At 41.6% G+C, this 27,795-nt stretch overlaps 1 protein-coding gene across 6 annotated transcripts in view; it reads left to right on the plus strand.

The window, feature by feature from the left end:
• Positions 1-4,412: 4,412 nt before the first annotated feature.
• col2a1b (collagen, type II, alpha 1b) overlaps positions 4,413-27,795 on the plus strand; it is a 72,698-nt gene continuing 49,315 nt past the window's right edge. Inside the window, exons 1-10 of one of the 6 annotated variants that reach the window (XM_056734340.1) lie at positions 4,413-4,637; positions 20,363-20,569; positions 22,030-22,046; positions 22,246-22,278; positions 22,431-22,463; positions 22,555-22,608; positions 23,769-23,870; positions 24,737-24,811; positions 25,635-25,679; positions 26,049-26,102. In XM_056734340.1, coding sequence (XP_056590318.1) covers positions 20,380-20,569; positions 22,030-22,046; positions 22,246-22,278; positions 22,431-22,463; positions 22,555-22,608; positions 23,769-23,870; positions 24,737-24,811; positions 25,635-25,679; positions 26,049-26,102 — 603 coding nt within the window. In that variant the 5' untranslated portion in view covers positions 4,413-4,637; positions 20,363-20,379. Of the gene's footprint in view, positions 4,638-5,390; positions 5,514-11,181; positions 11,286-11,317; positions 11,402-17,489; positions 17,637-20,362; positions 20,570-22,029; positions 22,047-22,245; positions 22,279-22,430; positions 22,464-22,554; positions 22,609-23,768; positions 23,871-24,736; positions 24,812-25,634; positions 25,680-26,048; positions 26,103-27,795 lie in introns of those variants that run through there. The other 5 variants (XM_056734342.1, XM_056734343.1, XM_056734339.1 and 2 more) reach the window with 5 other exon arrangements.

Genomic DNA, 27,795 nt, shown 5'->3' on the forward strand with positions numbered 1-27,795 from the left:
AAGTAATAATGTAGTCCAATTTATCTTTGATGTTGAATTCATCACATATTGCCTCAAATTGGTCACAGATTCTTTCAGCTGTCTGTGAGCCTTTGAAGCGGTTGCAGGCCAAGAGATAAGTCTTTAGCTGTATCTTCTCTGCCTCTTTAATTGTTTTTTTTCATTTTGAACGTCTCTTTTCAGCCAGGTTTTCTATTTTTGATGTCAACGTTCTGCGACACACTGGGCTGTACTTACTGTCAAGTGCTATCAGAAAGTGCCTAAAACTCATAGACAGGGGAAAGTTGCAATCAACGATCAAGTCGGACAGTGTTGCATTGGTGATATCTTTCTGCTGTGGATGACTCATGCTGTAATGCCCTACACGACTGTCCTGGAATTGTGAGATTGAAGGCTGTTGTGGTTAATTTCTGATGCTTTTGTTCATCTGGTATTCTTCAAATCAGTAAGAGGTAAGCATATTAAACAGGTGTCAGAAAATCCCATATAGCCACACAATGTCACAATCAGACTCAAATTTGTCTTGGTTTTCCTTCTGTTTCTGATGTCTTTGTTAGTTAATTAGTCCCTCACCTGTTTCAGTTTCCCTTCATTACATTTCCCTATGTATTTAAGCCCTGTGTGTTCCTCAGTTCCTTGTCTGCTATTGTTTAGATTAGGTGTTCTCTGTTATTGAGTTGATATTAAATGTTAACCGTTGGAATTTGAGTCCAGTGTCGTTTGCGTTCTATCTTTCCTGAGACAACACATAACATAAAAGCGGACCATTAAAGAAAGATGGATTATCTGCGGATCAACATCTCTCCAGAGGACTATCTGAATTACCACCTCAGCCAGGATGGCCATCCTCTGGAGAGATATGTGGAGGACTTGTGGAGGTGAGCTGGAATGATCGCTCGCTTAATGCGTGTTTTTTGTTGGGGTTGGATGATGACTCCCTTCGGTGTCTGTGTCCTGAGTTCAAGAAGAGACCCATTGTGGAGTTTATCAATCTCATCCGGTGGTTATTGGGTGCTCAAACTCCATTTGAGCGAGACCACCCCAGATGAGATCGATCTTTGTCCGATCCCATCCGTGCACGTGCCGAACGATCCGACTCATCCCGCGATCTCCCCGAGGTCCTCCACCGGAGACAGAGCACGCAGAAATTCTGGGTCTGCGAAGCCCGCTGCCCAGCCTCTAGAGCCGGCTAACCAGCCGCCAAAGACCGCTGCCCAACTGACAGACTCCTCCACCAACCAGCTGCAAGTGCCGGTTAAAGGGGACCTACCCATCCGGCCTTCGTGACGCCATCCAGCCGGTCCCGTCCGGCCTCCCTGTGGTCTCCGAGCTGGTCCCGTCCGGCCATCCTGTGGTCTCCGAGCCGGTCCCGTCCGGCCTCCCAGGGGTCTCCGTGCCGGGCCCGAGTCCGGTGGTCCCAAGTCCGGTACCCGGTCCTGCCCAGCCGCCAGAGCCAGGAACTGCCCAGCAGGCAGAGCCAGGTCTTGCCCAGCCAGTCCCCGAACCGGCCCTGTCCAGCCTCCCTGTAGGCACCTGGACTCAGCCCAAATATTTTTTTGGGGGGAGCCATACGGGTGCGATGGCAAGTCCGATCGTCGAACTCCCCGAGTGGCTGGCGCCTCCCATACCTTCAGAGCGGCCGGCGCCTTCCAGACCTACCGAGCGGCCGGCGCCCTCCAGACCTACCGAGCGTCCGGTGCCCTCCAGGCCTACCGAGCGTCAGGCGCCCTCCCGAACCGCCGACACCTTCCAGGCCTCCCGAGTGGCCAGACACCTTACACCAAGTGGAGTTGTCGTCAGGAGCATTAGCTCCGAGAACCAATTATGCTTGGGCCAGTATGACGCAACTAGTAGCACCAGATGCTCCTCTTCCCTGACCTTGCACAGAACCTTTGCAATGAGGCTCACTGGGAGGAAGGCGTACTTCAGCTTGTCACATGCACGTGCTTGCCTGCACGAGAGGTTGTAGCCTCTTCAGCGTAAGTAGCACAGTCAGCAACTCTAGGCAGTTCGGGCAACTCAATATTAGATCAATAAATTCAAAGGCAGTTATTTTAAATGAAATAATCACAGACAACAGTTTTGATATACTCTGCCTTACTGAAACATGGCTTAAACAAAATGATTATTTCGGACTAAATGAGTCTACTCCACCAAGCTACGGTTATATGCATGAGACTCGTCCGGTTGGTCGAGGTGGCGGTGTCGCAACAATCTTTATAGACTACCTTACCGTAACTCAGAGAACAGAGCATACATTTAAATCATTTGAAGTGCTTGCGTTGAACATAATTGTCCCTAAAAAAATAAAAAAACATTGCTTTCACTTACATTGGCCCTAAACTGGAGCGAAATAAAAAAAAAACAATAAGAGGTCTTTAAAATTGCATGGAAAGAGAGTCCAAACAGTTACAAAAAGGCACTTAAAGCAGCAAAAGCCGAGTACCTCCGTAACCTCATGGAAACTAACAAAAACAATCCAAGGTTTTTATTTAGTACAATTGCTAAACTAACAAACAAACAGACTCCACCTGACCTGGCTATTCTGGCGCACCTTGGTAGCAATGAATTCACAATCTTTTTTTACAGATAAAATCGAAAACATATGAGACAATATTGTAAAAACCCAACCTCCAAGTGTTTCCGATGAATTAAGTATCAACTATCGCCCCAAAAGAAAAGCTACAGTGTTTTTCACCTATAAAACAGGAAGATTTAATTAAACTTATTGCAAGATCAAAACCTACAACATGCTTGATAGACCCCATTCCAACTAAATTATAAAAAGAGTTACTACCTGTTGCAATTGAGCCCATTTATAACATAATCAACTCGTCAATTAATCTAGGACATGTCCCAGGACCCTTTAAGCTGGCTAAAGGCTCTTATCAAGGAACCAAACTTAGACCCCAATGAACTTGGAAGCTATAGACCGATTTCAAATCTCCCGTACTTGTCTAAAATATTAGAAAAAGTAGTGTCCACTCAATAGTGTACTTTCCTACAAAATAATGACCTACAGGGAAAATTTGAGTCTGGCTTTAGACCGCATCATAGCAATGAAACTGCGCTCGTTAAAATTACAGACGATCTGCTTGAAGCATCTGATAAAGGTAACATCTCACTTCAATTCAATTCATGTTTATTTATATAGCGCTTTTCACAATGTTTATTGTTCCAAAGCAGCTTTACAGGGGCAAACAGGAAAACAGAAAAGTTAGAACACAGCACAGTGCATGGTGTTTATAGAACATGCAAGATCATTCTAATAAATAATATCTAATTTCTAATTAAATAAATAAATGAATGAATGCAGTCTCCCGGTGAGCAGGCCAACACTGCCCTGCTGTGGCGAGGAACCCAAACTCTAGTGATTGATTAATGGAGAAAAAAACCTTGGGAGAAACCAGGCTCAATACAGTAATTTAAATATGGTAATATCAATGCACAATAAAGAATGTGGAGTGATTTGTAGTTCAAAACAATCTTTGCTTTATTCAGTACTGCCACACTTTTAGAAAGTTTATTTTGTACATGATTTATATGAGTTTGCCATCAACCTGTATCTGCGCTTTTGTACTCTTTTTTTAAATAACCGAATAACATAAATTTAGTTTTATAAGAGTTCAATGATAATTTCTTTCTATCGAACCATCTTTTTAATTTACCCATTTCTATAGTTATAGTCTCTACTAGTGTTTTTAAACCCCTCCCAGAACAAAAAAAAAAATGTGTCTAATCTACAAATAAAACTAGTTTTACAATATTTGAAACTTTGTAAATATCATTTATTTGAAGCAAAAATAATTTTGGGCCCATTACTGACCCCTGGGGGACACCACAAACAATATCCAAACATGACAATGAATATTCTCCCAACTTCGCAAATTGTCTCCTATCTCTTAAATAACTTTGCATCCAATGCAATACTATCCCCCTGATCCCATATCGTTCCAGTTTTTTTTATTAATATGTTATGATTGCTTGTATCGCCCTGCGATGGGTTGGCACTCCATCCAGGGTGTATCCTGCCTTGATGCCCGATGACTCCTGAGATAGGCGCAGGCTCCCCGTGACCCGAGGTAGTTCGGATAAGCGGTAGAAAATGGATGGATGGATGGATTGCTTGTATCGAAAGCTTTTTTCATGATTCTAATTTTAAAAAAACGTTATATTTTACAAATTTCAAGTCTATTGTTCAACCCTGTCCCACTTCTAACAAAAAGACTTGATTTATTCCGGCCTATGTAAAGTCCCTCCTTCCGAAACGCTCTAATTGGTAAAGCTGACCGGGTCTTTTGTGATTGGCTTCCGCTTCTCAGGCTGTTGTGATTGGTCGGTGCCCCTCTCACGTGTATTCATAAACCTTGGCGTTTAGCAATAAACAGTATCAATGGCGCCAACTTCACTTTATTAGTTAAAAACATGCGGATCGATCGAAGTGTTATGGAGGTCTATTAGTGCATGAGCAAACATCAATCTTTGTTAGAGATCGCAAACTTTTTTCCTACTATGGTGAGGGGAATGATACCGGACTTTTATATAGTGGACCCGAGTTGGATAATAAAACAAGCAGATTGACCAGGAGACATTTGCAAGCAGGACTTCAAAGGACGTTTCATAGAAGTTTTTAAGAGGTAAGCGCACACACACAATACCAGTGTTTTACACAGAAAAGCTTTCACAGCCGATGTTAAAGTCATGAAGCTGTTATTTATTGGCTATCTTAGAATGTGTGTAGCTGAATTCTTTTTACCAGCTGTAGGACTGTGATGAAAGTAAATGTAGTTTAGCGCGTTGCTGAGTCAAATGTTTATAATCTCTGATAACCACACACTACTTCAGCGGCTCTTCCTCTCAGTAGGAGTAAAATCTTTCCGTGACGGGTAGAGCTGTCATTGGACCTGTCACCCCTGCCTCGCGACCTGCCACTGTTTTACGTGCCTGCCTCGCGACCCGCCACTGTAATATTGTGCAGTTTAGCGACCCGTCACAGTTATATTTTCAAGTTTTGTGACCCGTTTTTCCCGCAATGGTATGAACCGCGCGTCCAATCAGCTATTAAGCGTCGCGTCTGCCTCAACTTAGCGTCACGCCTGCCACAAGATATCTCGCTGTTAAGGTGCCTGAAACTCCGACCGATGCGGACGAGAGCAAACAAAGAGCGCAACATGCTTTTATTTACTTGTTTGTTTACTTTATTCCGGCAGTTTTCCTACTAATGGATCGCGCGTCGCGTCTGCCTCAATTTAGCGTCGCGTTTGCCACAACTTAGCGTAACGTCTGCCACAACTTAGCGTAACGTCTGCCACAACTTAGCGTAACGTCTGCCACAATATCTCTCGCTGTTAAGGTGTCTGAATCTCAGACCGATGCGGACGAGAGCAAACAAAGAGCGCAACATGCTTTTATTTATTTGTTTGTTTACTTTATTCCGCCAGTTTTACTACTTTTGGAGCGCGCGTCGAGTTTGCCTCAGCTTAGCGTCGCGTCTGCCACAAGATATCTCGCTGGTAAGGTTCCTGAAACTCAGACAGATGCGGAGTTTTTGTACAATTTTATTTTAAGTACAGTATTAGTTTGGTGAGTTGATAGGATTTGTATAGTCTGTAAAAGTCCTGAAATGTTTGTAATTCAACAACACTGAAACAACATTACCTATTGTGTTTATTATTGTTATTATATGTCAACTGGACAAAAATATTAAGCAAAATATGAAGTGTAGGTAGGCAAGAAGACACATTGAGGTTTTAAAACACAATTGAAAGACTCTATGTATTAAATAGGTATATATATTAGTCCTTGAAACATTACTTTTTTTTTACTCATCAAACATGACAGAGAAAGGGACGCATAGAATTCGTTCCTGTCAGTAAAGTTATGTGTGGTACTGCAACAAGAGGCATCCACACATGGGGTGTCCTGCAGACACGATTTCTTTAAGACTGCAAGGGAAGCTCAGCTTCCCCTATAATTGTCAAAAAATGAATGGTCAAATATATTTACTATTATGTTAACATTTTATTGACTAAAAATGCGTTAAACACGTTTTTCTCGAACGAAAACAATTTCGTTCAGAATCAGCTACTTAGGTCGGCTGACTCGATTTCCTTCTCATTCATTCCCGTAGCGTACAGTGCATTACTCTGTTGAAGCCCAGCGTCCATTGACTTCAATGGGGCTGCTTTAAACAGTTTTTTTCAGTGCTTAGAAACAAGACGGTCATTGGATAATACTGCGATTATGTCCCGCCCACGGACGCTCAGCGTCTCTGGGATGAATGGAGGAGTGGGCTGGCCCGGACTCCGAGCGTCTGCGTGATGATAGGAGGGTCTGTCATCACTTTTTAATCCACTTTTATGTCCTAAAACGCTCGTTTTTTGGGGTCGACACCTTATAAAAATATATTTTTTGTTGCAGAAACCAATTACAGATTTGACAATAATGCAAACATGACAATGTGTACATCTACATTACATTTTTACTCATTTTCCTTTCTTTCATGTACAGTAGCCTATGATGCGCGGATCTCGGATACCCGCAGCTCGGGTAGCAAAATAAATAAGTAAATAACGTTACAATAACTAATTGTGGTTGGACGGGTGAGAAATCTTTCATGTTCATTTAAAAGTAGCATACGTTCACGTCACTGAATCTGCTGCTGAAAAATGTTCCAAATATGATTGTATACACTCTACTTTAACACTGGATTTTCCTACGAAGCATAAATATTTGACTGAAACTTGTTTAATATTTTTTGCCCTTTTTCAACTTTAACTTTGAAATTGTTTAACTATTGGTCCGGCCCTTAATTCTCCACCTCGTACTTTAAACCTCTTTATATGGGATCGTGCTGGGAAAACAAGAAGGAACATTGGGCTTTGCGAATTACCCATCGTGTGTTGGTAAACGGCGTGTGCTACAGTCTGCTTTGCCGATTGCAAAACGTGATCTGGAAACAGTTTGCCAGAATATACCCCAACCCTTCATCGTATATTTCACACAATTTCACACCACATTCATTGTTTCAGTTTAACATAATTCCCACATTTCGTCCCGTTGAGTTAAATATGTATATATATATATATATATATATATATATATATATATATATTAGATCGTTTGTTCATTATTTCATATAGTCTGAACTAGCCAGCTAGCAAACTGCACACGATGGCAGACAGTGCTAATATTGTCGACCTGATTTTGGCAAAGCAAGTAGAAAGTCTTCCTTACTAGGAGAAACTTTTAAATTAAACAGCAGGGCAGATCAACACCTAAGATTGATTTAGTGCAAAAGATAGAGAAAAGTAACAGGTCTTTTCAGCTCTCCTGGTATGACAATGTTAGCTGGCTGACTGGATGTGCTGTGAAAAAGAAAATGTACTGCTGGCCCTGTCTCTTGATGAAACCATCTCATGGATGTGTTGTTTGGTCAAAATTGGGCTTTGGAGATCTGTCAAACTTTGACAGGGCATATAAAAGGCATGAAAATAGCAATGAACATGTGAGTGCATGTGTAAGATTAAGTTGCATGGGCAGGATCAGGGTTGAGCATGCAATCAATGAAGTTGCTCGCATTCAAGCCGAAAATGAGCTTCCCCTCTTTAAAAGATCAACTGGTGTCCTGGGGGTGGCCAAGGCAACTTCAGGGGGTCCATAGACCATAATAGAAAGTCAGTGTGTAATAGTGATACGCGGATGGCGGTTAAATCCTGCGGATGATCCGCGGGACGGGTGTGTCGGGTAATAAAAAAATACATTCTGATTAATTGCGGGTGGAACGTTAATAAAAAATATAAAAAAAAATTCTCCAAAAATAGGAATTTGTTTTAAATGCATCTTAAAGCAGGCGCTAATTTGCAGTAATTTAAAAGAAATGCGCGCGTGGTGGCGGTAGAGGACGGTCTATTTCTTAAAGAAGATATGGGGGCAAATCAGATCCGAGAGAAATTTAAAAAGGGAGAAAAAAAAAGGTAGTAAAGAAAAGAACCGTGTGGGAGCGTTTTAGCGAAGTGATTAACAAGGATGAATCAAGTGCTGGGTATGTAATATGCAACGGCTGTGAGGCACTGTATGTATATGGAAGCCATAAGACTGGTACCTGTATATGCTCCCAATGAGCCAAATAATGAGAAAGAACAAAATTGCTTACCACAGCTATGCAGACGACACACAGATCTACTTAGCTCTATCGCCTAACGATTACAGCCCCATTGACTCCCTGTGCCAATGCATCGATGAAGTCAACAATTGGATGTGTCAAAACTTTCTTCAATTAAACAAAGACAAAACTGAAGCAATTGCATTTGGAAACAAAGATGAAGTTCTCAAGGTGAACTCATACCTTCACTCTAGGGGTCAAACAATTAAAAATCAAGTCAGGAATCTTGGTGTGACACTAGAGTCAGACCTTAGTTTCAGTAGTCATGTCAAAGCAATAACCAAATCAGCATACTACCATCTGAAAAATATTGCAAGAATTAGATGCTTTGTTTCCAGACAAGACTTAGAGAAACTTGTTCATGCTTTCATCACGAGCAGGGTGGATTACTGTAACGGACTCCTCACTGGCCTTCCCAAAAAGACCATTAGACAGTTGCAGCTCATACAGAACGCTGCCGCCAGGATTCTGAGCAGAACTAGAAAATATGAACATATCACACCAGTCCTCAGGTCTTTACACTGGCTCCCAGTTAAATTTAGGATTGATTTTAAAGTATTATTACTGGTATATAAATCATTCAATGGCCTAGGACCTCAATACATTGCAGATATGCTCAATGAATATAAACCCAACAGATCACTCAGATCACTAGGATCATATCAGCTAGAAATACCAAGGGTTCACTCAAAGCATGGCGAATCTGCTTTTAGCTATTATGCCAGCCGCAGCTGGAACCAGCTTCCAGAGGAGATCAGATGTGCTCCTACAATAGTCACTTTCAAATCCAGACTCAAAACGCATCTGTTTAGCTATGCATTTAATGAATGAGCACTGTGCCAATGTTCATCCGACTGTCTGTACTGTACTGTTACTTTTATAAACTGTTTTAATTACTCTTATTTATTTTTATTATTTTTATTTCTTCTATGTAAAGCACTTTGAATTGCCACTCTGTATGAAATGTGCTATATAAATCAAATTGCCTTGCCTTGCCTTGGTACCTCTTATATGGTACATCATGTATGTGCTAAATCGAAGGATTAGATTTAAGCATTTACAGACAAAGACAGTGCTATAAAATTTACTGAGTAATTAAAGTGACGATCGGATTCGGGTCGGGTGCGGATATCTATATCAGAGAAAATTATACGTGCGGGCGGTTGGCGGGTGGATAATTTATTTGAAGCAGCGGATGCCGGGTGACATTTTATCTTATCTTCGCATCTCTAGGTGTAACCCTAACATGGCATCAAAAGAGAAATAATACTTTACTTAACCTGGTGTTTGTAACGTGATTTGGCTTAAAAACAATTATTCACATACTATGAATTGTCAGAGTCACTATCTCGTAACACACAACTAGATTCGTTACAGGGCTGGCCGTACTAGCTGTATTTTTTCATTAGCCTTTATGATATGTAAAGTGCCCAATAAAATTTGGACACCCCTCTTGCTCTGCCTCTGCATCCACTATTCATTAAAACCAGTCTGGATCAGAATCTGAAGATGTTTTGTATTATTATTAAAATGGCATTTAGTGACGTCACGAACGCAGCGAAAGATAAATGTAGCGTTTATTTTATTTATATACAGCTACAAATCATTCAAAAAAGGTGTAACATTACTTACGCAAAAATGATGGCATAAAGTTTTGAGGCCCCACCATCTTTACTCATCTAATCACAATCAGTCAGATATTGTTCGTTGAATTGCCAAGATTGTTTAATTAATCAAAAACTGATAGGATAACATCTATTGGCTATACTGTATTTGTTTTGTTTGCAGGTCGGGGTAAACGATTTAAATAATTTAGCCACACCAATACTCCTGATGTAGGCTAACTCCGCTGCGTTTTAAAAAACACGTGAATGGCTTATTTATTTAGGAGTTTAATAGTGCCACCTACTTTATAATAGCCGACACCGATGGTTTGACAGGTGACAAAGGTAATTTCAACCGTCAAATTGTATCAAGAATACTTCTATTAACCATGGTCTATCCACCTTTTCTTAATCTTGTTTTTAAAGAGATTCTGTATTTTATTGTCATAGTGTCACTTGAAAAAAATAAATACAAAATGAAGGTTTATTTTGATAACAACACTCAATTAATATTTTATTTTTGTATAAAATTCTGAAAATATATATTTTCCCTCAGACAAGAAATTAAAGCCACACTGAAATTTAAGATGATTTCACAAATAGAATAAGTGTCTGTGATACATTTGGTTGCTATATTACAAAATCATTTATAGCCTAGTACAGGGTTTTTCAAACTTTTCATGCCAAGGACCCCAAAATATGTTTAACCTTTCGCAAAGGACCACCTTTCTAAAATAGATATCCAATTTTTTATAAAGAAGCATTTAAACGTTTATACAAATAAGTATAACAAATAGTCAGTGTGATATTATAAAGACAACATATTGAAAAAGTTAAACTGCAATAATCTTTAGTATAGAGTTTAACCACTTTTGCTGACTTTAGTTTCTCAAAGAATTTCTGGGGTCCCCTTAATCCATATTCGAGGCCCCTTGGGGGTCCCCGGAATCTAGTTTAAAAAACCCTGGCCTAGAACATGCATAACCATTTACAAATGTATAAATCTTTACCACTACATCATTATTATTGCAACATATGAATAATAAATGAAGAGTTCATTTGCAAAAACACTGTTCTTAAAATCTTTTAATCATGATTTTTAATGTTATCATGTTTTTATTGTACTTAACTGTATTAGTTGGCTGTACTTGTATTATTATTGTTTTAATAAAACAACTGAACTGCAGTTTCAATTATATAAATTAGAATACACACTAAAAAAACATGATTTTTGAAAATGTATCAATTTGTAAAAACAAATGAAAGCATCATAATTATAATAGTAAAAAGAAATAAAAGAAATAACAAAGAGATCGCAAAAACGGGTCGCAAAACTGGAGAAATATAACTGTGACGGGTTGCTAAACAGCACAGTATTACAGTGGCGAGTCGCAAGGCAGGCACGTAAAACAGTGGCAGGTCACGAGGCAGGAGTGACAGGTCCGGTGAAAGCTCTACCCGTCACGGAAAGATTTGAGTGGGGTCTGATTGCGGACTGCAAGACAGAGGCGTAACTGGTAATGGGCGGATTTAGTAATAGGCGTAACCTGTAATTGTCCAAATCACACGCAACAACGCGAGCTATCAAAAACGTCACATTGTCGGCAAGATGGCGGGTCGTATAGATAAAGAGGTAAGGATATTTTCCCGAGATAAAAGTGTACATTTAATTCGTTAAGTAATTTTCATGCAATAGTAGGGTAACGCACATATTGGTATCGTTTCGTCGACAATATATTAAAACTAGGGCTGTCGACGTTAACGCAAGCGATTAGCTTTTTTTCAAATGAACCCGTGAAAAAATATTTAATGCAGCATCCGTTAGATTTGACACCCTTTGTCTAGCCTTACATGTTGTAATCACGCTCTTATTCGTGTACAGGCTTTTAAACCACGTAAGCGCTATTTGAAACAGTTGCTTTGACATGTTCAATGAAGATAGATCACTTTTAAACTGTGACACGCGGGAAAATGCAACGCGAGCTCCAGTCTGGTGTGTACAGTAACGGGCTAAAGGCTGCGTCGGTGAATCTCTGTCAGACAGTGCATCCTTTTTCTCTTTCTGAAAGTTCTCTTTCGTGCTTGAATTAATAAAACCTCACAAGATCATGCCAGAAAGCCGTTTTGTCAAGCATTTTATTAAGCACAGATTTCAAAGTGTAAAATCAAATCTTAAATGAATGCAAAGAGTTGTGAAAATGGGAGTGCGGTGTCTCCTGAGACCGCTCTTAAAGGGGCCGCATTCTTAAACGTGCTCCTGTGACTACTGTCACTAATGTTTACCAAAGAACAAAAGCAAATCAGAAATCAATGTGATTTTGTAGCTTTAACGATAATTATTTTAAATTTCAATTCATAATTTGTCATTAAAGACTGTAAAGTGTTTGAGAACTTCCTTCAATTTCTGTATATTTCCTACGTGATGGCTTTAATTAATGTTAAAATGATCAATTTAATAGAGACATCATTTACAGTACTTATATCAGAATGTTTGCTTTCATAAAATGTTAAAGAAATATGTTGTTTCTGCATCAATTTGATGATTAAATGTGAAATTATAAAAATGTAAAAGTATATTGTAAAATATTACTGTTATGTGCGATTAATCGTTATTTATTTACAGAAAAAAATGGTGATTAATCCAAGTATTTTTTTAAATGATTCACAGCACTAATTAAAACATACCTTTACTCGTTTGGCATAGTTAAGTGAGCAATATTTTTATGTTCTGGTGGGCTAATAACTATTGGGGGTAAAGAGAACAAAATAAACTTCGTCAATTTTAATAAACTGCAGGTACATAAGGTTAAATTTAATAAAGAAGGGGTTTTGCTGTAGTGTCACGTAGCGAGCAAATACAGGAATTTCATGATTGTTGTGATGTTTGTTTTGTGAAGTGTTTTTGATTAAATCTTTTTGCCCAGATTTCTAGTCTGTCTGCAGTTCAGATCAGATCAGTTTTTCTGAATAAGTTTTTTTGCAAATAATGGGGTTGTATTACCTTTATTATCTTTGGAGAGCATGACACTTTGGGAAGTATTGTCAAGTGTTTGTAAATTGTATTTTGTAAGTTGATATTTTTCTCCCAGCTTCATTCAACAGTTTGTAGAGAAGGTATCTTAAAAAGTCCAATTGCGAAAGGCAGAAATTACAAATGCCAGTTCCCTTTCGAGGGAACTCGCACTGCGTCGCCATGGCAACACTTTGGGGAACGCCTCAGCGTGACCAGCTCTGAGCACGTGTGTCAACATCGTCCAGTAGTGGAACGCTACGTCATAGATGACGTATGGACCAGGAGGTATAAAACGACATCCAAAATAGTGAACTTCAGCTCTTTTCTTCTCAGCAACGGCTCTGTGTGTAGTGTGTGTTTGTCTAGTTAAAAGAAGCGTGAGTGTGTTCTGTAAAAGAAGTGTGTTTGGTTAGCCAGTTTGCTAACATGTCAGAGAAAAGTTTCAGACATTGTGCTCCTCCTTGTTCGCGTTTTATCACGAGCAATGATACGCATGATCTCTGTGTAGTCTGTCTGGGAGCGGAGCATGCACAGTCAGCGCTCGAGGGAGCTGACTGTGAAGCCTGTGGACTTTTACCACAGCGTACGCTCCGTTCCCGTTCAGCACTATTTGATAAGCACGGCCAGGTGCGAGCTCCGCGTGGTGATGATCCCGCTTTTGCCGAGGCAGAGCGGAATCTTCGCTCGTGGGGCTCGCAGATGGACATCAGGGAGGCTGAAGAGACATGCTCCGGCTTCTCTTTACCCTCCGTAGCTTCCACCTCTCTCTCTGCTGAGTCGGGAGCACGCACTGCGGTTTCTCCCGCTCAGAGAGGGAGTCCGGTTCGGCAAAGTTCTGCATCTGAGGATGTAGACATAACTGGTATCGAAGCAGGAGAGTTAGATTGTGTTCCCCCTCTTGCTGCTTCGGTTCACGCCGATCTGGTGGAAGTCATGACAGCTGCGGTAGCCCAACTAACAATAGACTGGCCGCAAGATAAACCTAACACTCGTCCTGAGAATAAGATGGACGAGCGATGTCTCAAGCATAGCACACAACACTCACGACGCAAACTCCCTTTCTTTTCTGACCTACATCAGGAGGTGTGTAAGTCGTGGCAGCATCCATATACCGCACGAGTATTCACGCCACAGACTTGCATTTATTCTAATGTTCAGGGCTATAAAGAAAGAGGTTACGGGGCGATGCCGAGAATAGAACAGACGCTTGCGAGCTATCTGTCTCCATCCACGGCTTCGTCCCTAAAAGCCCCTACCTTGCCATCAAAGCCATGCAGGGTGACATCGACTTTGATTGGCAAGGCATATGCGGCAGCAGGGCAGTCCGGGGCTTGCTTACACTCTGTGGCACTACTTCAGGTGTATCAAGCAGATGCGCTACGTGAATTGGTCGACACGGGACTGGTGGCGGCGGATGTTTTTCAACCCGTCCGTCATGCTTTGGATGTTTCTCTCCGTGCTACTCGTGAGACTGCTCGTTCTTTGGGCCGTTCCATGGGCGCTATGGTAGCCACTGAGAGGCATTTATGGTTGAACCTCTCAGACATGAAACCATCTGACAAAGCATTTCTTCTGGATGCCCCATTGTCCCCTACGGGCCTTTTCGGCAACGCTGTAGACATCGTTGTTGAAAGGTTCGAGGAGGCTAAGAAACAGGCTGCGGCATTTAAACTTTATCTCCCCCGCCGCGGACAAACTCCCCAGGCGGCGGGGCGAGAACAGCCACAGGCGTCCACTAGCTATCGTGAGCGTCAGAAGCAGAGTGTAGCTTCCCGAGCCCCACCCCAGAAGGATGGGGGTTCAGGAAGAAAATTTCACCCGCAGCCTTACAAACCTAGGACTGACCCTGAGGGCAGTCATCCAGGCGAGGAAAGGGGAAAACAAGTAAAAGTCCTGACAGCCCATTTCCCCCCGAGGAGCGTGCGCTCGCACCTCATTATACGGTGCCCGTTCCTCCTCGGTGTCCCCAGAGGGTTCAGCCGGCTCTGCCAATCGAGGTTTGCCGAGCCGTTGCGGTTCCCGTAATAATATCACCAGAGGCTGGCCCCAAGAGGCTAGTCCCCTTAGTTGACCATTTGGCAGCCTGGAAAAGTCTACCAAATGTGTCACAATGGGTCCTGCGCACGGTAGAGCAGGGTTACCGGATCCAATTTCAAATCCGCCCACCCCGCTTCAACAGGGTTTTGTACACCGAGGTGTGCCCTGAGTAGACTCTGGTGATGGAACAAGAAGTTCTAGCAAAATCGCATCTGTCGGTTCAACATCGAGATGTTGTTCTCGCACATATGGAGGAGCTAGGGCTGAGGCTGAATACCAAGAAAAGTGTGCTTTCTCCAGTACAGAGAACCATTTTTTAGGAGTAATATGGGATTCCATCACAATGCAGGCGCGGCTCACGCCTGCTCGTATTGTTGCAATCCTGTCAGCCGTTTGCAGAATAAAGCTAGGCCAATCACTGACGGTAAAGCTTTTTCAGAGGCTATTGGGACTCATGGCAGCTGCCTCCAACATCATTCCTGTCGGCCTGCTGTATATGAGACCTCTACAGTGTTGGCTCAAAACCAAAGGGTTTTCCCCGAGGGGCAACCAGTTGCGCATTATCAAAGTGACACGCAGATGCCTGCACACGTTGAGAATGTGGAAAGAACCTTGGTTCGTTTCCCAAGGACCAGTGTTGGGAAGCAGTTGTCGGCGCGTTGCACTGACAACCGATGCTTCACTCACAGGTTTGGGAGCTGTTGTGGAAGGCCAATGGGGCCAAAACCGATGGGAGAGCCAATTTCGATCTTGGCACATAAATTGCCTAGAGATGCCCCTTCCTCTTCTCTGAGGAAGACCTCGCCCCTTCCTCTTCTCTGAGGAAGACCTCGCCCCTTCCTCTTCTCTGAGGAAGACCTCGCCCCTTCCTCTTCTCTGAGGAAGACCTCGCCCCTTCCTCTTCTCTGAGGAAGACCTCGCCCCTTCCTCTTCTCTGAGGAAGACCTCGCCCCTTCCTCTTCTCTGAGGAAGACCTCGCCCCTTCCTCTTCTCTGAGGAAGACCTCGCCCCTTCCTCTTCTCTGAGGAAGACCTCGCCCCTTCCTCTTCTCTGAGGAAGACCTCGCCCCTTCCTCTTCTCTGAGGAAGACCTCGCCCCTTCCTCTTCTCTGAGGAAGACCTCGCCCCTTCCTCTTCTCTGAGGAAGACCTCGCCCCTTCCTCTTCTCTGAGGAAGACCTCGCCCCTTCCTCTTCTCTGAGGAAGACCTCGCCCCTTCCTCTTCTCTGAGGAAGACCTCGCCCCTTCCTCTTCTCTGAGGAAGACCTCGCCCCTTCCTCTTCTCTGAGGAAGACCTCGCCCCTTCCTCTTCTCTGAGGAAGACCTCGCCCCTTCCTCTTCTCTGAGGAAGACCTCGCCCCTTCCTCTTCTCTGAGGAAGACCTCGCCCCTTCCTCTTCTCTGAGGAAGACCTCGCCCCTTCCTCTTCTCTGAGGAAGACCTCGCCCCTCTTTTGCCGTATTCCTTTGGGCGGAGGTTTTTAAAAGCACTGTTAAAGACAATTGTGGCCAGAGGCAACCTTTTTATGCTATAGTGAATCTCACTTTATTCAAGAACTTTAGTAACAGCCTGTGTCAGTCTCGCCAACCTCTTCCTCGTCCTTACCCAAGACTCCAAACTTGTTACAACAATATCTCGCTTGGCTCTGAACTTTGAACTTTATCATTTTGCAGGTATGATTTATGCTCTAACAGCAATATTACACACTAACAAAAGGTTGAAAATGGGATCGCAGGGAACCTGCGGTTTAAATCTATAAATGCTCCAACAGCAGCATATTGTTTTTGATCCATAGCTTTTGTAATTTCCTAGAAATTACAGCTATTCTGTAGAGCTATTTGATCTAAATTCACATTGACTGTCTGAAAGTATTTTATATTTATCTAAAAATGTATCTAATCTATCATTAAATATTTTCTCCAAAAATGTAGGAAATTGTGGAAGAAGAGAGACAGGGCTGAAATTTGTGAAGGAGCATTGAGGTGGGATTCCTTTCTATTGAATTCTTGTTCCAATTTTTGTGGATGGGCAGGGAGATAGATAGATAGAGAGATTCCTATCTATGGGGTAAAATAGGAATGACAGAAATAATAACTAAACCGGAACATAGACTGACTAAACTGACACTTGACACAGACTAACACTAACTGGACTAAACTTGGCCAACTCAAGGAATACGAAAAGGAACAGGAGCAATATACGATAACTTCTCAAGGCTTAAACACTGGCGAGCGTTAATAAAAGTTAATAAAAAACAAACAGGCACAGGACAGAAAATACAAGGGCATTAAATAAGGAACTAAATCAAGCAGGGGACAGGTGAGGGACCTATGCAGTCAATGTAACACGCTGAATAAGCATTGTGTTGTATTGTGATGTGTGACTTTTCAAACACAAGCATACACACAGACAAACAAATAATATTAGTGGTTGTGCATTTATGATTTTTTAGTTGCTTTGACATCATCTAAATGAATAATCTTTGTAATGTTTTTTCACCCCACTTTTTTGAGGTGAGGGTGTTATTCTTGAAAGTTCTTGAAAAGAGGGCTCTGTGAAGAGAGAGAGAGAGAGAGAGAGAGGAACTTCTCAGGTTTCATGGGGGGGGTTCTGCTGAAGGAAGGGCTGGGATTAGTATTTGTGCTCATTTAGAGCTGTATGGCAGGAGCTTTAGTGTCCGTCTGAAGGACACTCCACTCATCAAACTCTTAACTGTGTGTGTGTGTGTGTGATTTCAATATGATGGTGTGGACGCATTCGTGGACTTTACGTTTCTTTATTGCATTATTGGCTGTTGTGAGCTGTCAGGAGGAGGATGACCGTAAGTTTGTGCTCTTTTTTTACACTCGGTTAATCTTTGTGCGTTTGTCTGCATCAAACGATAAACAGTGAAGAGAAATGTGTGACTGATGAGTTGGGCATGAATGTTTGACTAAGGTGTTGTGGATGGGATGTAAGAGGTGTTTATTTAGATCAAGGACTGTATCGTGGGTTGGTTGTGTATTGAAGGGGAATGTTGAGAATATAGAGGATGCAGCGAGGAGGAATTTAAGGCATTTCTATCATCCCTGCAGGACACTCCCACATGCATGCACTTTCCTGAGTTATTCACTTATTACCATAGTAAGAGATATGATGAGTGAAACGCAGGTCGTCTGCAGCTCCTGGTGTTAAGCTGATTTCATTGAGTTTGGTGGAGTGTGATCATGGGATGGAGGTATTTGTAGCTGATGCACTGCTGGTGGCCTGAAGGCTCAGCTGCTCACATTCCTGTACTGTCAGAGGCCATCAGGACGAATCCAGGCTTGCACCAAACACCTTTCAGATTCACAAAGAGACCCTCGATCTCTTCCGTTCATCTCTTGTGAAAGGCTTGAGAGGAATACGAGTCGCCTCAGCCTCAGTTACCGTTCCATACTGTTGTTAAAGTGTTTCCATCTGTTTTCTGCATTACTCCCGCCGCCGGCTTTCATCGTCGCGGGAATGAAAGACCGTCTGGCACTCTCATGTTATTGGAAAATCATTGGAAGGACAAAGGCAGCTATTATAATTCAGCACGGCACATTCCTCTGTGCTTCTGGAGAAAGAAAGGAAAAATAAACTTTGCAGTCTGCGTACTGTAAGATATTTCACATGGAAAAATATGTGTATATTACATAAAACAATCCTTCATAGTGTAAAGAACATTCTCTGAAGATAGCGTCTTGACATCTTTAATATTGACTGAGTAATCCCATGTAAAATTTTATAACCATAATGCTTGAAATTGAACTTTGATGCTCATAATCTCAGACTGGGTCATATATCCCTGTTGAAAATAAACAATCAAAGCTTGCCCAAATCCAAATAGAAAATGTAATGGTTTTAATTGTAAAAATGGGAATTGTACTGGCTTTAATGGAAATTACAATGTTGTTTACATTTACATTTACATTTAGTCATTTAGCAGACGCTTTTATCCAAAGCGACTTACAAGTGGGGTAGGTAATGGAAGCAATTAGGACAGCATAAGTACAACAAAAGCATAAGTGCAATTAAAATGAAGACTAGTCTCATATAGCCTAACACAGTATACGTAACCATTCACTCATTCATACATTTTTTTTTTTTTTTTTTTTTTTTTTTTTTTTTTTTTTTTTTTAGTTGAGTAGAGAAGAAAAAGAGTAGAGAAGAAAAGAGTGGAGGAGAAAAGAGTCAGAACAGATCAGTCAGATGTTGGCGGAAGAGATGTGTTTTCAGGCGTTTCTTAAAGATGGCTACAGAATCTGCAGATCTTGTAGCAGCGGATAGATCATTCCACATAGGTAGAACCTATAGGTAGAATGTTGTCCACTGCTATGTGATGGATTCTATAGGTGGGATGTTAAATCTTAATGAAATAATGCCCAAAACACTCTACAAAAGGAGTTTTGTCATGGTTCATAATGATTTAACTGGGATGTCCATTGAATAGCTTAAAAGCTCAAGAGTACTAAAGAGCATGCAGACAAGCCTAAATACTTACAGTTGAGACACATGTGAGGACAGAAAGGTCACAGGTCACCATGCCAAACATCATTTCTTAGACCTTCATTTCTGCCATTATTTGTTGCATTGCACATGGAGTCATGAGCAGAGATGAGTAAAGCAGATAAGGACCTCCTCTCACCTGTGTCCAATTTTCCTCATAAACACCCCAGGAGTTCTTCTTGAATAATGCACAGCAGCACAATGATGAACTCAACGTGTGTCTGACTGAAATCTGTCTCTCTCTGGCATGTTTGAACTGGCAGCTCAGGGTGTTTAGATTCGGCAGATACTCGTGAATTGCTCAGTCTTTACTTTTCAGAAAGGCGTCATTCATTGCCATATGGGTCCTACTTGAATTTACAGGGAAAAAACCTCAAGAGTAAACAAGAATACTGTATGTGTGTTACAAAAACTACTAGACCAACTGAGCCCTGTATAAACACCAAACTAATGAATACATAGCATTTATTTCTTTAACCTTTGCGGAGGTTTGACTTCATGTTATATTTTACAGATATTTGTGTGCATTGACCCTGAAAAGCAAAAACTGTTTAAACTGGATCTTAAATTGATAAAAGATCTTTTATTTCTTCTTCCTCATGTCATGTCAAACCTGTATGAGTTTCTTCTGCAGAACACAAAAGATCTTGAAGAATGTTGACAATCCCATTGACTTCCACTGTATGAACACAGAACCACTGAGGCATTTCTCAAAATATCTTCTTTTGTGTTTCACCGAAGAAAGACTCCTGTACAGATTTACAACCACACCAGAGAGAATTAATGATGACAGAATTGTGATATCTGACAGAACTATCATCAGTCGAGATGTTTTCTGTGCTGCCATCTAGTGGTGTGTGTTTGAATGCCTTGACCTGCACTCATGTCTATCAGATGAAAAATATCATCATGCAGCATCACACTAATATGTTTTTTTTCAGTAGTAATCTATGGCATGTCATATCCGCTTCTCATCTCACAGCACACTATCTTTTTATTGAGAATGCTTTTCTTCTTCTTCTGCTCACGCTCACACAGAGGATCCAGGTAGCTGTATGCAGGACGGACAGCGCTATAGTGACAAAGATGTGTGGAAACCGGAGTCGTGTCGTGTTTGTGTGTGTGACACGGGCACGGTCCTGTGTGATGAAATCGTCTGCGAGGAGCTGAAGGACTGTCCCAAACCCGAGATCCCGTTTGGGGAGTGCTGCCCGGTCTGTGGCGCTGACCGGCCGTCCTCCTCCGGTTGTAATTTATTTATTCCTCACAGCTCTATAAATAAATTACATTTGTTTGCTTGCTTTTGGGATTCGCTTTAAAAAGCACTTCTAAAGTGATCCTCCATCACAAGCGCAGGCAGTGTATGGATGTTTGTAACTTTCTAACATGTTACGCAGATTATTCAGAAGTTTAGGCCCCGCCACTGCAAACACACGGTCACCTCTATTCTTTAATCTTACACGGGGGACAAATAACAACGAAAGGTCGGCGGACCTAAGTGCCCTCGACGGAGTATATGGCTGAATTAATTCTGCAATTTTATGATTTAAAAACTAGAATAAGAATCTTAAAACCAATTCTGAACCAAACAGGAAGCCGATGAAGAGAGGGCAGCATGGGAGTAATATCTTCGCACTTTGGTGTTGCCGTTAGCAAATGAGCTGCAGCATTCTCAAGCATCTGCAGTCTGGTGAGGGAGGTCGGATAATATCTACATACAGTCATGACGGGACGAAATAAAAATGTGTTTAATCCTTTCAAAATCTTTAAAAGATAGAAAAGATTTAACCTAAGAAAGTTGCCTCAGCTGGAAAAACTAGATTTAATTGGCAGATGAATCTGTTGGTCCATTTAAAATCATTATCCGTTAAAACACCCGAGATTTTTACAGAAGGGTTCACAAATGGTTTTGTGAATTCATCTTCTCCTCGTTAAATTTGAGTAAATGTACAGTCTTCCGGGCTTTCATTTCCTCAAGGCAACACAAAAGTGGGACTATAGAGTTTGTATGTTTCTATGGCAGATATAATTGTGTGTCATCTGCAAAGCAATGGAACCTGATATTATACTTCCTAAGAAGAGTGAGAGAGAGGGAGAGAGAGAGAGAGAGAGAGAGAGAGAGGGGGCTTTGTGTGCTATGTTGATGGACACATGTGGGAATCATTTGGAGAGAACAGATGCCGCCCCGTCTTTAGCTCACAGAAAAGAGTTTACCATTCTTACCCTCATCACCTTTACAACTGCTCATGACAGAACGGACAGATACGACACGCACACTCCTTCACACATGTGGCTGGAATACATCTCCAGTCAGTGTTTGCTACTGTCTTCATCATGAGGTGTTGACAGCATCATGTTCATATCATCTCTGTCCTTCTGAACCCTGAAAACACAAGACTTTAAAACCATGAATGTTGTTAAAGTTGACAAGCACTTATAATGGTAACATTTGGTAATTATAACAAAGAATAATAAGGACAGAAGGTATTAGAAGGACAGCAGGGATATTTCCATGCTGAAAGCGATGCTGATGTACTTTAGCATCACAACACTCACTGAAGATGTGCCATCAGACTCTCTCTAGTACTGACACACAGCAGATATCTAATGATGACTTGTATTGGTCACTCTGTGTTGTTTTATGCATCGGGGCAGGTGTGGGCTGTTTTTAACACTGTGTTTTCTTTCTTTCTGTGTGATCACAGGATCGCCAGGTGTGAAGGTGAGTCTGTGTGTTTAATGTGTGTTTTGACATCTGACGGTGTGATAAACTGTGATTACGTGTCTGCTTCATCCGCCGTGTGTTTGGTCTGCCATGAGGAATCTTAAATCACTGCTTGTGTGTCCTGCATGCTTTTCACATCAAACTCACGAGGATGATGATAAATAAAAAGGTGTCATGATATCCTCTGATTTCACAGGGACAAAAGGGGGAACCGGGAGACATAACAGATGTAAGTCTGAACGTGATCTGAATGGAAAACCTTTCAAATTGTTTTCAGTAGGAGAGCTCTAATGGAGTCTCTGTCATCTTCTTCTCGTGTTTGTTTGAAAGCGAAAGCTTTTCATGATAATTAACTCTGACTTTCTGTTGATTTTTCCTCAGGTGGTGGGGCCGAGGGGACAAGCCGGGCCTACAGTACGAATACTTCTGGAATTCCTCGAATTCTCTGGGCTTGCTTAAGCATTTGTGTTTCAGCGTCTTTAACTCTCTCTACTTTACCAAACAGGGACCGCCGGGAGAACAAGGACCCCGGGGAGAGAGAGGAGACAAGGGCGAAAAGGTTCTGTTTATATGTAGTTGACAAATAAACCGTACATGTGTCCTTTGGTGTGACAGAAATTGTTTCGCAGATTTTTTTTAATGATGATGTTTTTTATAACCACTGTAAAACAATAGGCAACCGGTCACAAGCAGGTTTTAGAGTTAACTCGACAAACTGAATTCCACCCGACTAACGTTACTTTCTGGAGAACCATGCTGTACTGCCCTTTCAGGTTGTTTTTCGTGGGAGAGAGGGTTTTGCTTACCTCCACATGACTGAATCTTCTTGCCTTTGACGGAAATAAACTCCAAATAATGAATGTTATTCCAGCTACAGAACGCATAATAGTTGTTTTTCTCATGATAGGGAGATGTATTATGGGGTCTGTAGTACTAACAATGGGAGCATGACACTTTTGCTGACACACCATTGGACACATTTATAGTATATTTATGACCTTGGACAACTAAACCAGTTGTGTTTAATAAATAAGCTTTCCACCGATGTATGGTTTGTTAGGATAGGACCGGAGATACAACTATCTTTACAAAAGAAGTCGTTAGCATAGCATATTACTCTCCGTAGGATATTTATAAAAAAAATATCTTCATGTAACCTGATCTTTCCTTAATATCTTAATGATGTTTGGCATAAAAGAAAAATCATTCATTTTGACCCATACATTGTATTTTTGGCTATCACTAAAAATGTTGTATGTACAGCATATAGATGTGTTTACATTTTTTAGTACAGTAAAACTTTGCTATAACTTCAGTTATAACATCCATAAACCCACACACACATTTATGTATGTATCAAATTACTTCTACTGTTTTGTATGCCGTTAGTTATAAAAACTATACCCAACACTAACCATTAAATGATGAAATCCCAAAAGGAAGGTTTTCTTGGAATTGTCAGGTTTTACTGACCTTAGGGTACAAACTGATCCCCAAAATTATAGTGGGCACACACATACAATTTGGAACTCAATGTCACCCCATCACCACTTTTTGTGAGAGATTTGTGCTGTGTTGCATCATTTTTGTATGCGTGATGACGTTTAATGTTACAAAACCAAGAGGTTTAAGATGACAAACCCTCAAGCTGAGCTGATATGACGCGTCTCCCTCACTTCCCATGATGAAGTCATTACGTGTTTCTCTGGGGGTGTATAGGGAAGTCCTGGTCCCCGTGGCAGAGATGGTGAGCCTGGCATCCCTGGAAACCCCGGACCCCCTGGACCCCCGGGGCCAAACGGACCCCCTGGCCTTGGTGGAGTAAGTATTTGTGAGGTGTCATATAATCTTAAAGAGGCAGAACACCTGTAGTTTAGTGCTTGAGATCAGCTGTGAACTGAGACACAGTGAGAGAGTTCAGTTGATTCACACAACTGTTTGAGCCATGTGTCTGCTCGAGTTGGGTTTATGATTTTCAGAGCCATACAGTCGTTTGCTCTGCTGAAGTAGAAGATCATGGAGGCAGATCAGTTCATCACACACATTTCTTCATTTCATAAGGGTGTTTAACCTTGTTCAGGAGTATGTGAGGACACATCATGATTCTTATAAATCAGGGTCTTTATATGGCCTCATAGAAATCTCTGCATTTTATTTATTATTCTTTGTATAACAGCAGTATTGTTACAAATATACCATGGGTAAATATGTTTACTCAAGTTAAAGCATGTTTCATTTGGGGTTTAACTTCAGACCGTTACATCAGACAGGTGTGTCTGGCCCGACTTCTAGTTAACTTCCGGTCTATGTTTGTTTATTAGTCCGACTAGTGGCTAATAATTTGAACTGATTCTTTTTTTAATGTTGATTTATATTCAGATTTGATTGTATATTGTATTACATAAACACTTTGTGCAACAGGTCTGGTAGTGTCCCAGTGAAGTAACGGTTCCTCTACTGGAAACCTAAAATAACACTAGGTAGCAAGTTAAAACGATGTTTAGTCCCTTGTTTTCTACCGGAAGGTTAGGTCTGGGCCACAAAGCATTTCTTTTATGTTCTTGTCATTAAAACCGTCTCTGGGGATTACTTTTTATAAAACCATGGGTTAGTTTTTGTATGGAGGAGGTTGCTTTAACAGTGTACAGAGAAAGATTCAGTGTCATTAACTTGACATGTTTTTTCAGAACTTTGCCTCTCAGATGGCCGGTGGATTTGATGATAAATCTTCAGCACAAATGGGCGTGATGCAGGGACCGATGGTGAGAGCGCACACTTCATCGTCTGCTCATTCTCTATTTCACTTATTATTGTACAATTGTAGCAGTAAAATAGTAATAGTAATACTAATAGTAGTACATGTAACAATGGAAACTATGTTCTGATGAAAAATCCTTCTATTTTAAACGCTAGTCTTTTAGTGTTGTGTGTGGTAATCCTGACTTATATTCATGTTGGGAGGTAAGAAACTCACTGCCTTTACTTCCACATCTATGGCTCTCAAACACTGAGATGCATTCATTCCTGCTCTTCTCTTCTGTGTGTGTGTGTGTGTGCGTGTTTGTGTGTGTGTGTGTGCATGTGTGTGCGTGCGTGCGTGCGTGTGTGTGTGTGCATGTGTGTGTGTGTGCATGTGTGTGTGTGTGTGCATGTGTGTGTTTGTGTGTGCGTGCGTGTGTGCGTGCGCGTGTGTGTGCGTGTATGTCTGGGATTTTTTGTGCTTATAGTAGACCTGACTACCCAACGTTTTCTTTAGCTGTAACCCAGGAGTTTGTTAGTGACAGAAACTTACAAGTAATTCAGCTGAAGTTTTAAGTATTTTGCGTTTGAAGCCAGAGAGAGATGTGTGATGTAGATGTGTCAGGACATGTGCTGTTAAAGGTTTAATTGTTGGTATGTCAGAAGGGTTCAGAGCACTTGGGCTGATTTCCGGCGCATTAAGGTCGAGTGAGCGTCTGGAATTCTTTACGCTCCATTTAGTCACAATAATGTCTTAAAGACTGATCTGGCTAACATTTCTGCCATACAAACAAAGTCATAATACGAAATTAAAGGACAAATACTAAATATACATGTCTTCTTCAGGGACCGATGGGACCACGAGGACCACCAGGCCCCAATGGATCTCCTGTGAGTGCTTTTTCCCATTGAATCACATGACAGAAGACAAATGAGTTTTGATTCTCTTTGACGTTTGAGGGCAGAAATAGCATGTGTAAGCTGATACTGTGTTAAACACAGGTTAGCACTGGGAACTTTCATCTTCTCTGAAAGCTTTAGGGCTTTTTCCCCAAAGTAATCTCAACCATTACTATGTGCTTCATATTTGTTTGGAAGAAAAGAAAATGGATTTTCTGAGAAAAAAGAATCATCTTAAAGAAAGGAAGAGCATTGAAAAGAACGGAGCGGTTTTTGCACAGTGAGAAGTTAAATATTGTTTCTGGCATTGACGTACACACACAGTCTGATGTGGTAATTCCCTCTCTCTCTATGCTGAAGGGCCCACAAGGATTTCAGGGTAACCCCGGAGAGGCCGGAGAGCCCGGATCAGCCGTATGTACACACCACAACAAACAGCTCATAACATTGAGAAAACTGTGCTAAGTCTTCACATCCAGCATATAGTCATTTACACACATTACTGACTTTACACTTTTATAAAATCTCATACACACAATTTCTGAGATCATGCCTCCATTCTTAACATTTTAACAAACATAACAACTGCATCTGAAGAAACTGTAAACAAACAGACTAATGATAAAAAATGAGTATGAATCCTATCCTCCTACTCTCTGCCCTCTCACTCACCCCTGCAAAACCTATTTCTGAACAATCATCATCTTTGTAGCCTATTTTTTGTTTATTTTAGTATGTAATACAGAACATTTTTGGAAATTGTCAGAAAAACATTGCATGGGTCAAAATTATCAATTTTTCTTTTATGCCAAACATCAGTAGGATATTAAGGAAACATCATGTTCCATGAAAATTACATGATATATGTGTCACGAATTGCTCCAAGACTTGAACGTTTTGGAACTAAATACAGCTTTCAAATCAATCAATCAATCAATCAATCAATGTTTATTTCCACTTACCCAAATTATAAATGCAACACTTTTGTTTTTGCCCACATTTTTCATGAGCTGAATTCAAAGATCTCAGACTTTTTCTAAGTACACAAAAGGCCTATTTCTCTCAAATATAGTTCACAAGTCTGTCTAAATCTCTGTTAGTGAGCACTTCTCCTTTGCCGAGATAATCCATCCACCTCAGAGGTGTGGCATATCAAGATGCTGATTAGACAGCATGATTATTGCACAGGTGTGCCTTAGGCTGGGCAAAATAAAAGGCCACTGTATAATGTCCAGTTTAACTGTATTGGGGGGGTCCGGGGGGGTCTGAAAACCAGTCCGTTTCTGGTGTGACTATCATTTGCCTCACGCAGTCCAACACATCTCCTTCACATAGAGTTGATCAGGTTGTTGATTGTTGCCTGTGGAATGTTGGTCCACTACTATTCAATAACTATGCGAAGTTGCTGGACATTGGCAGGAACTGGAACATGCTGTCATATAGGCCGACCCAGAGCATCCCAAACATGCTCGGAGGGTCATTCTGGCCATGCAAGTACTGGGATGTTTTCAGCTTCCAAGAATTGTGTACAGATCCTTTTAACATGGGGCCGTGCATTATAATGCTGCAACATGAGGTGATGGTGGTGGATGAATGGCTCAACAATGAGCCTCAGGGTCTCGTGACGGTATCTCTTTATATTCAAAATGTGTTTGTTGTCCATCACAAACGCCTGCCCATACCATAACCCCAACGCCACCATGGGCCACTCGATCCACAACCTCGACATCGGCAAGCCCCTCAACCACACGACGCCGTACACACTGTCTGCCTTCTGCCCTGTACAGTGAAAACAAGGATTCATCCGTCAAGAGAACACCTCTCCAAAGTGCCAGACACCATCGAATGTAAGCATTTGCCCACTCAAGTCGGTTACCATGACGAACTGCAGTCAGGTCGAGACCCCAATGAGGACGAGGAGCATGCAGATGAGCTTCCCTAAGACGGTTTCTGACAGTTTCTGCAGAAGTTCTTTGGTTATGCAAACCGATTGCTGTCCGGGTGGCTGGTCTCAGACGATCTTGGAGGTAAAGATGCTGGATGTGGAGGTCCTGGGCTGGTGTGGTTACACGTGGTCTGCGGTTGTGACGCCGGTTGGTTTACTGCC

The sequence above is a fragment of the Triplophysa dalaica genome, chromosome 21 (genome assembly GCF_015846415.1).
Source record: "Triplophysa dalaica isolate WHDGS20190420 chromosome 21, ASM1584641v1, whole genome shotgun sequence".
NCBI lineage: Eukaryota > Metazoa > Chordata > Actinopteri > Cypriniformes > Nemacheilidae > Triplophysa > Triplophysa dalaica.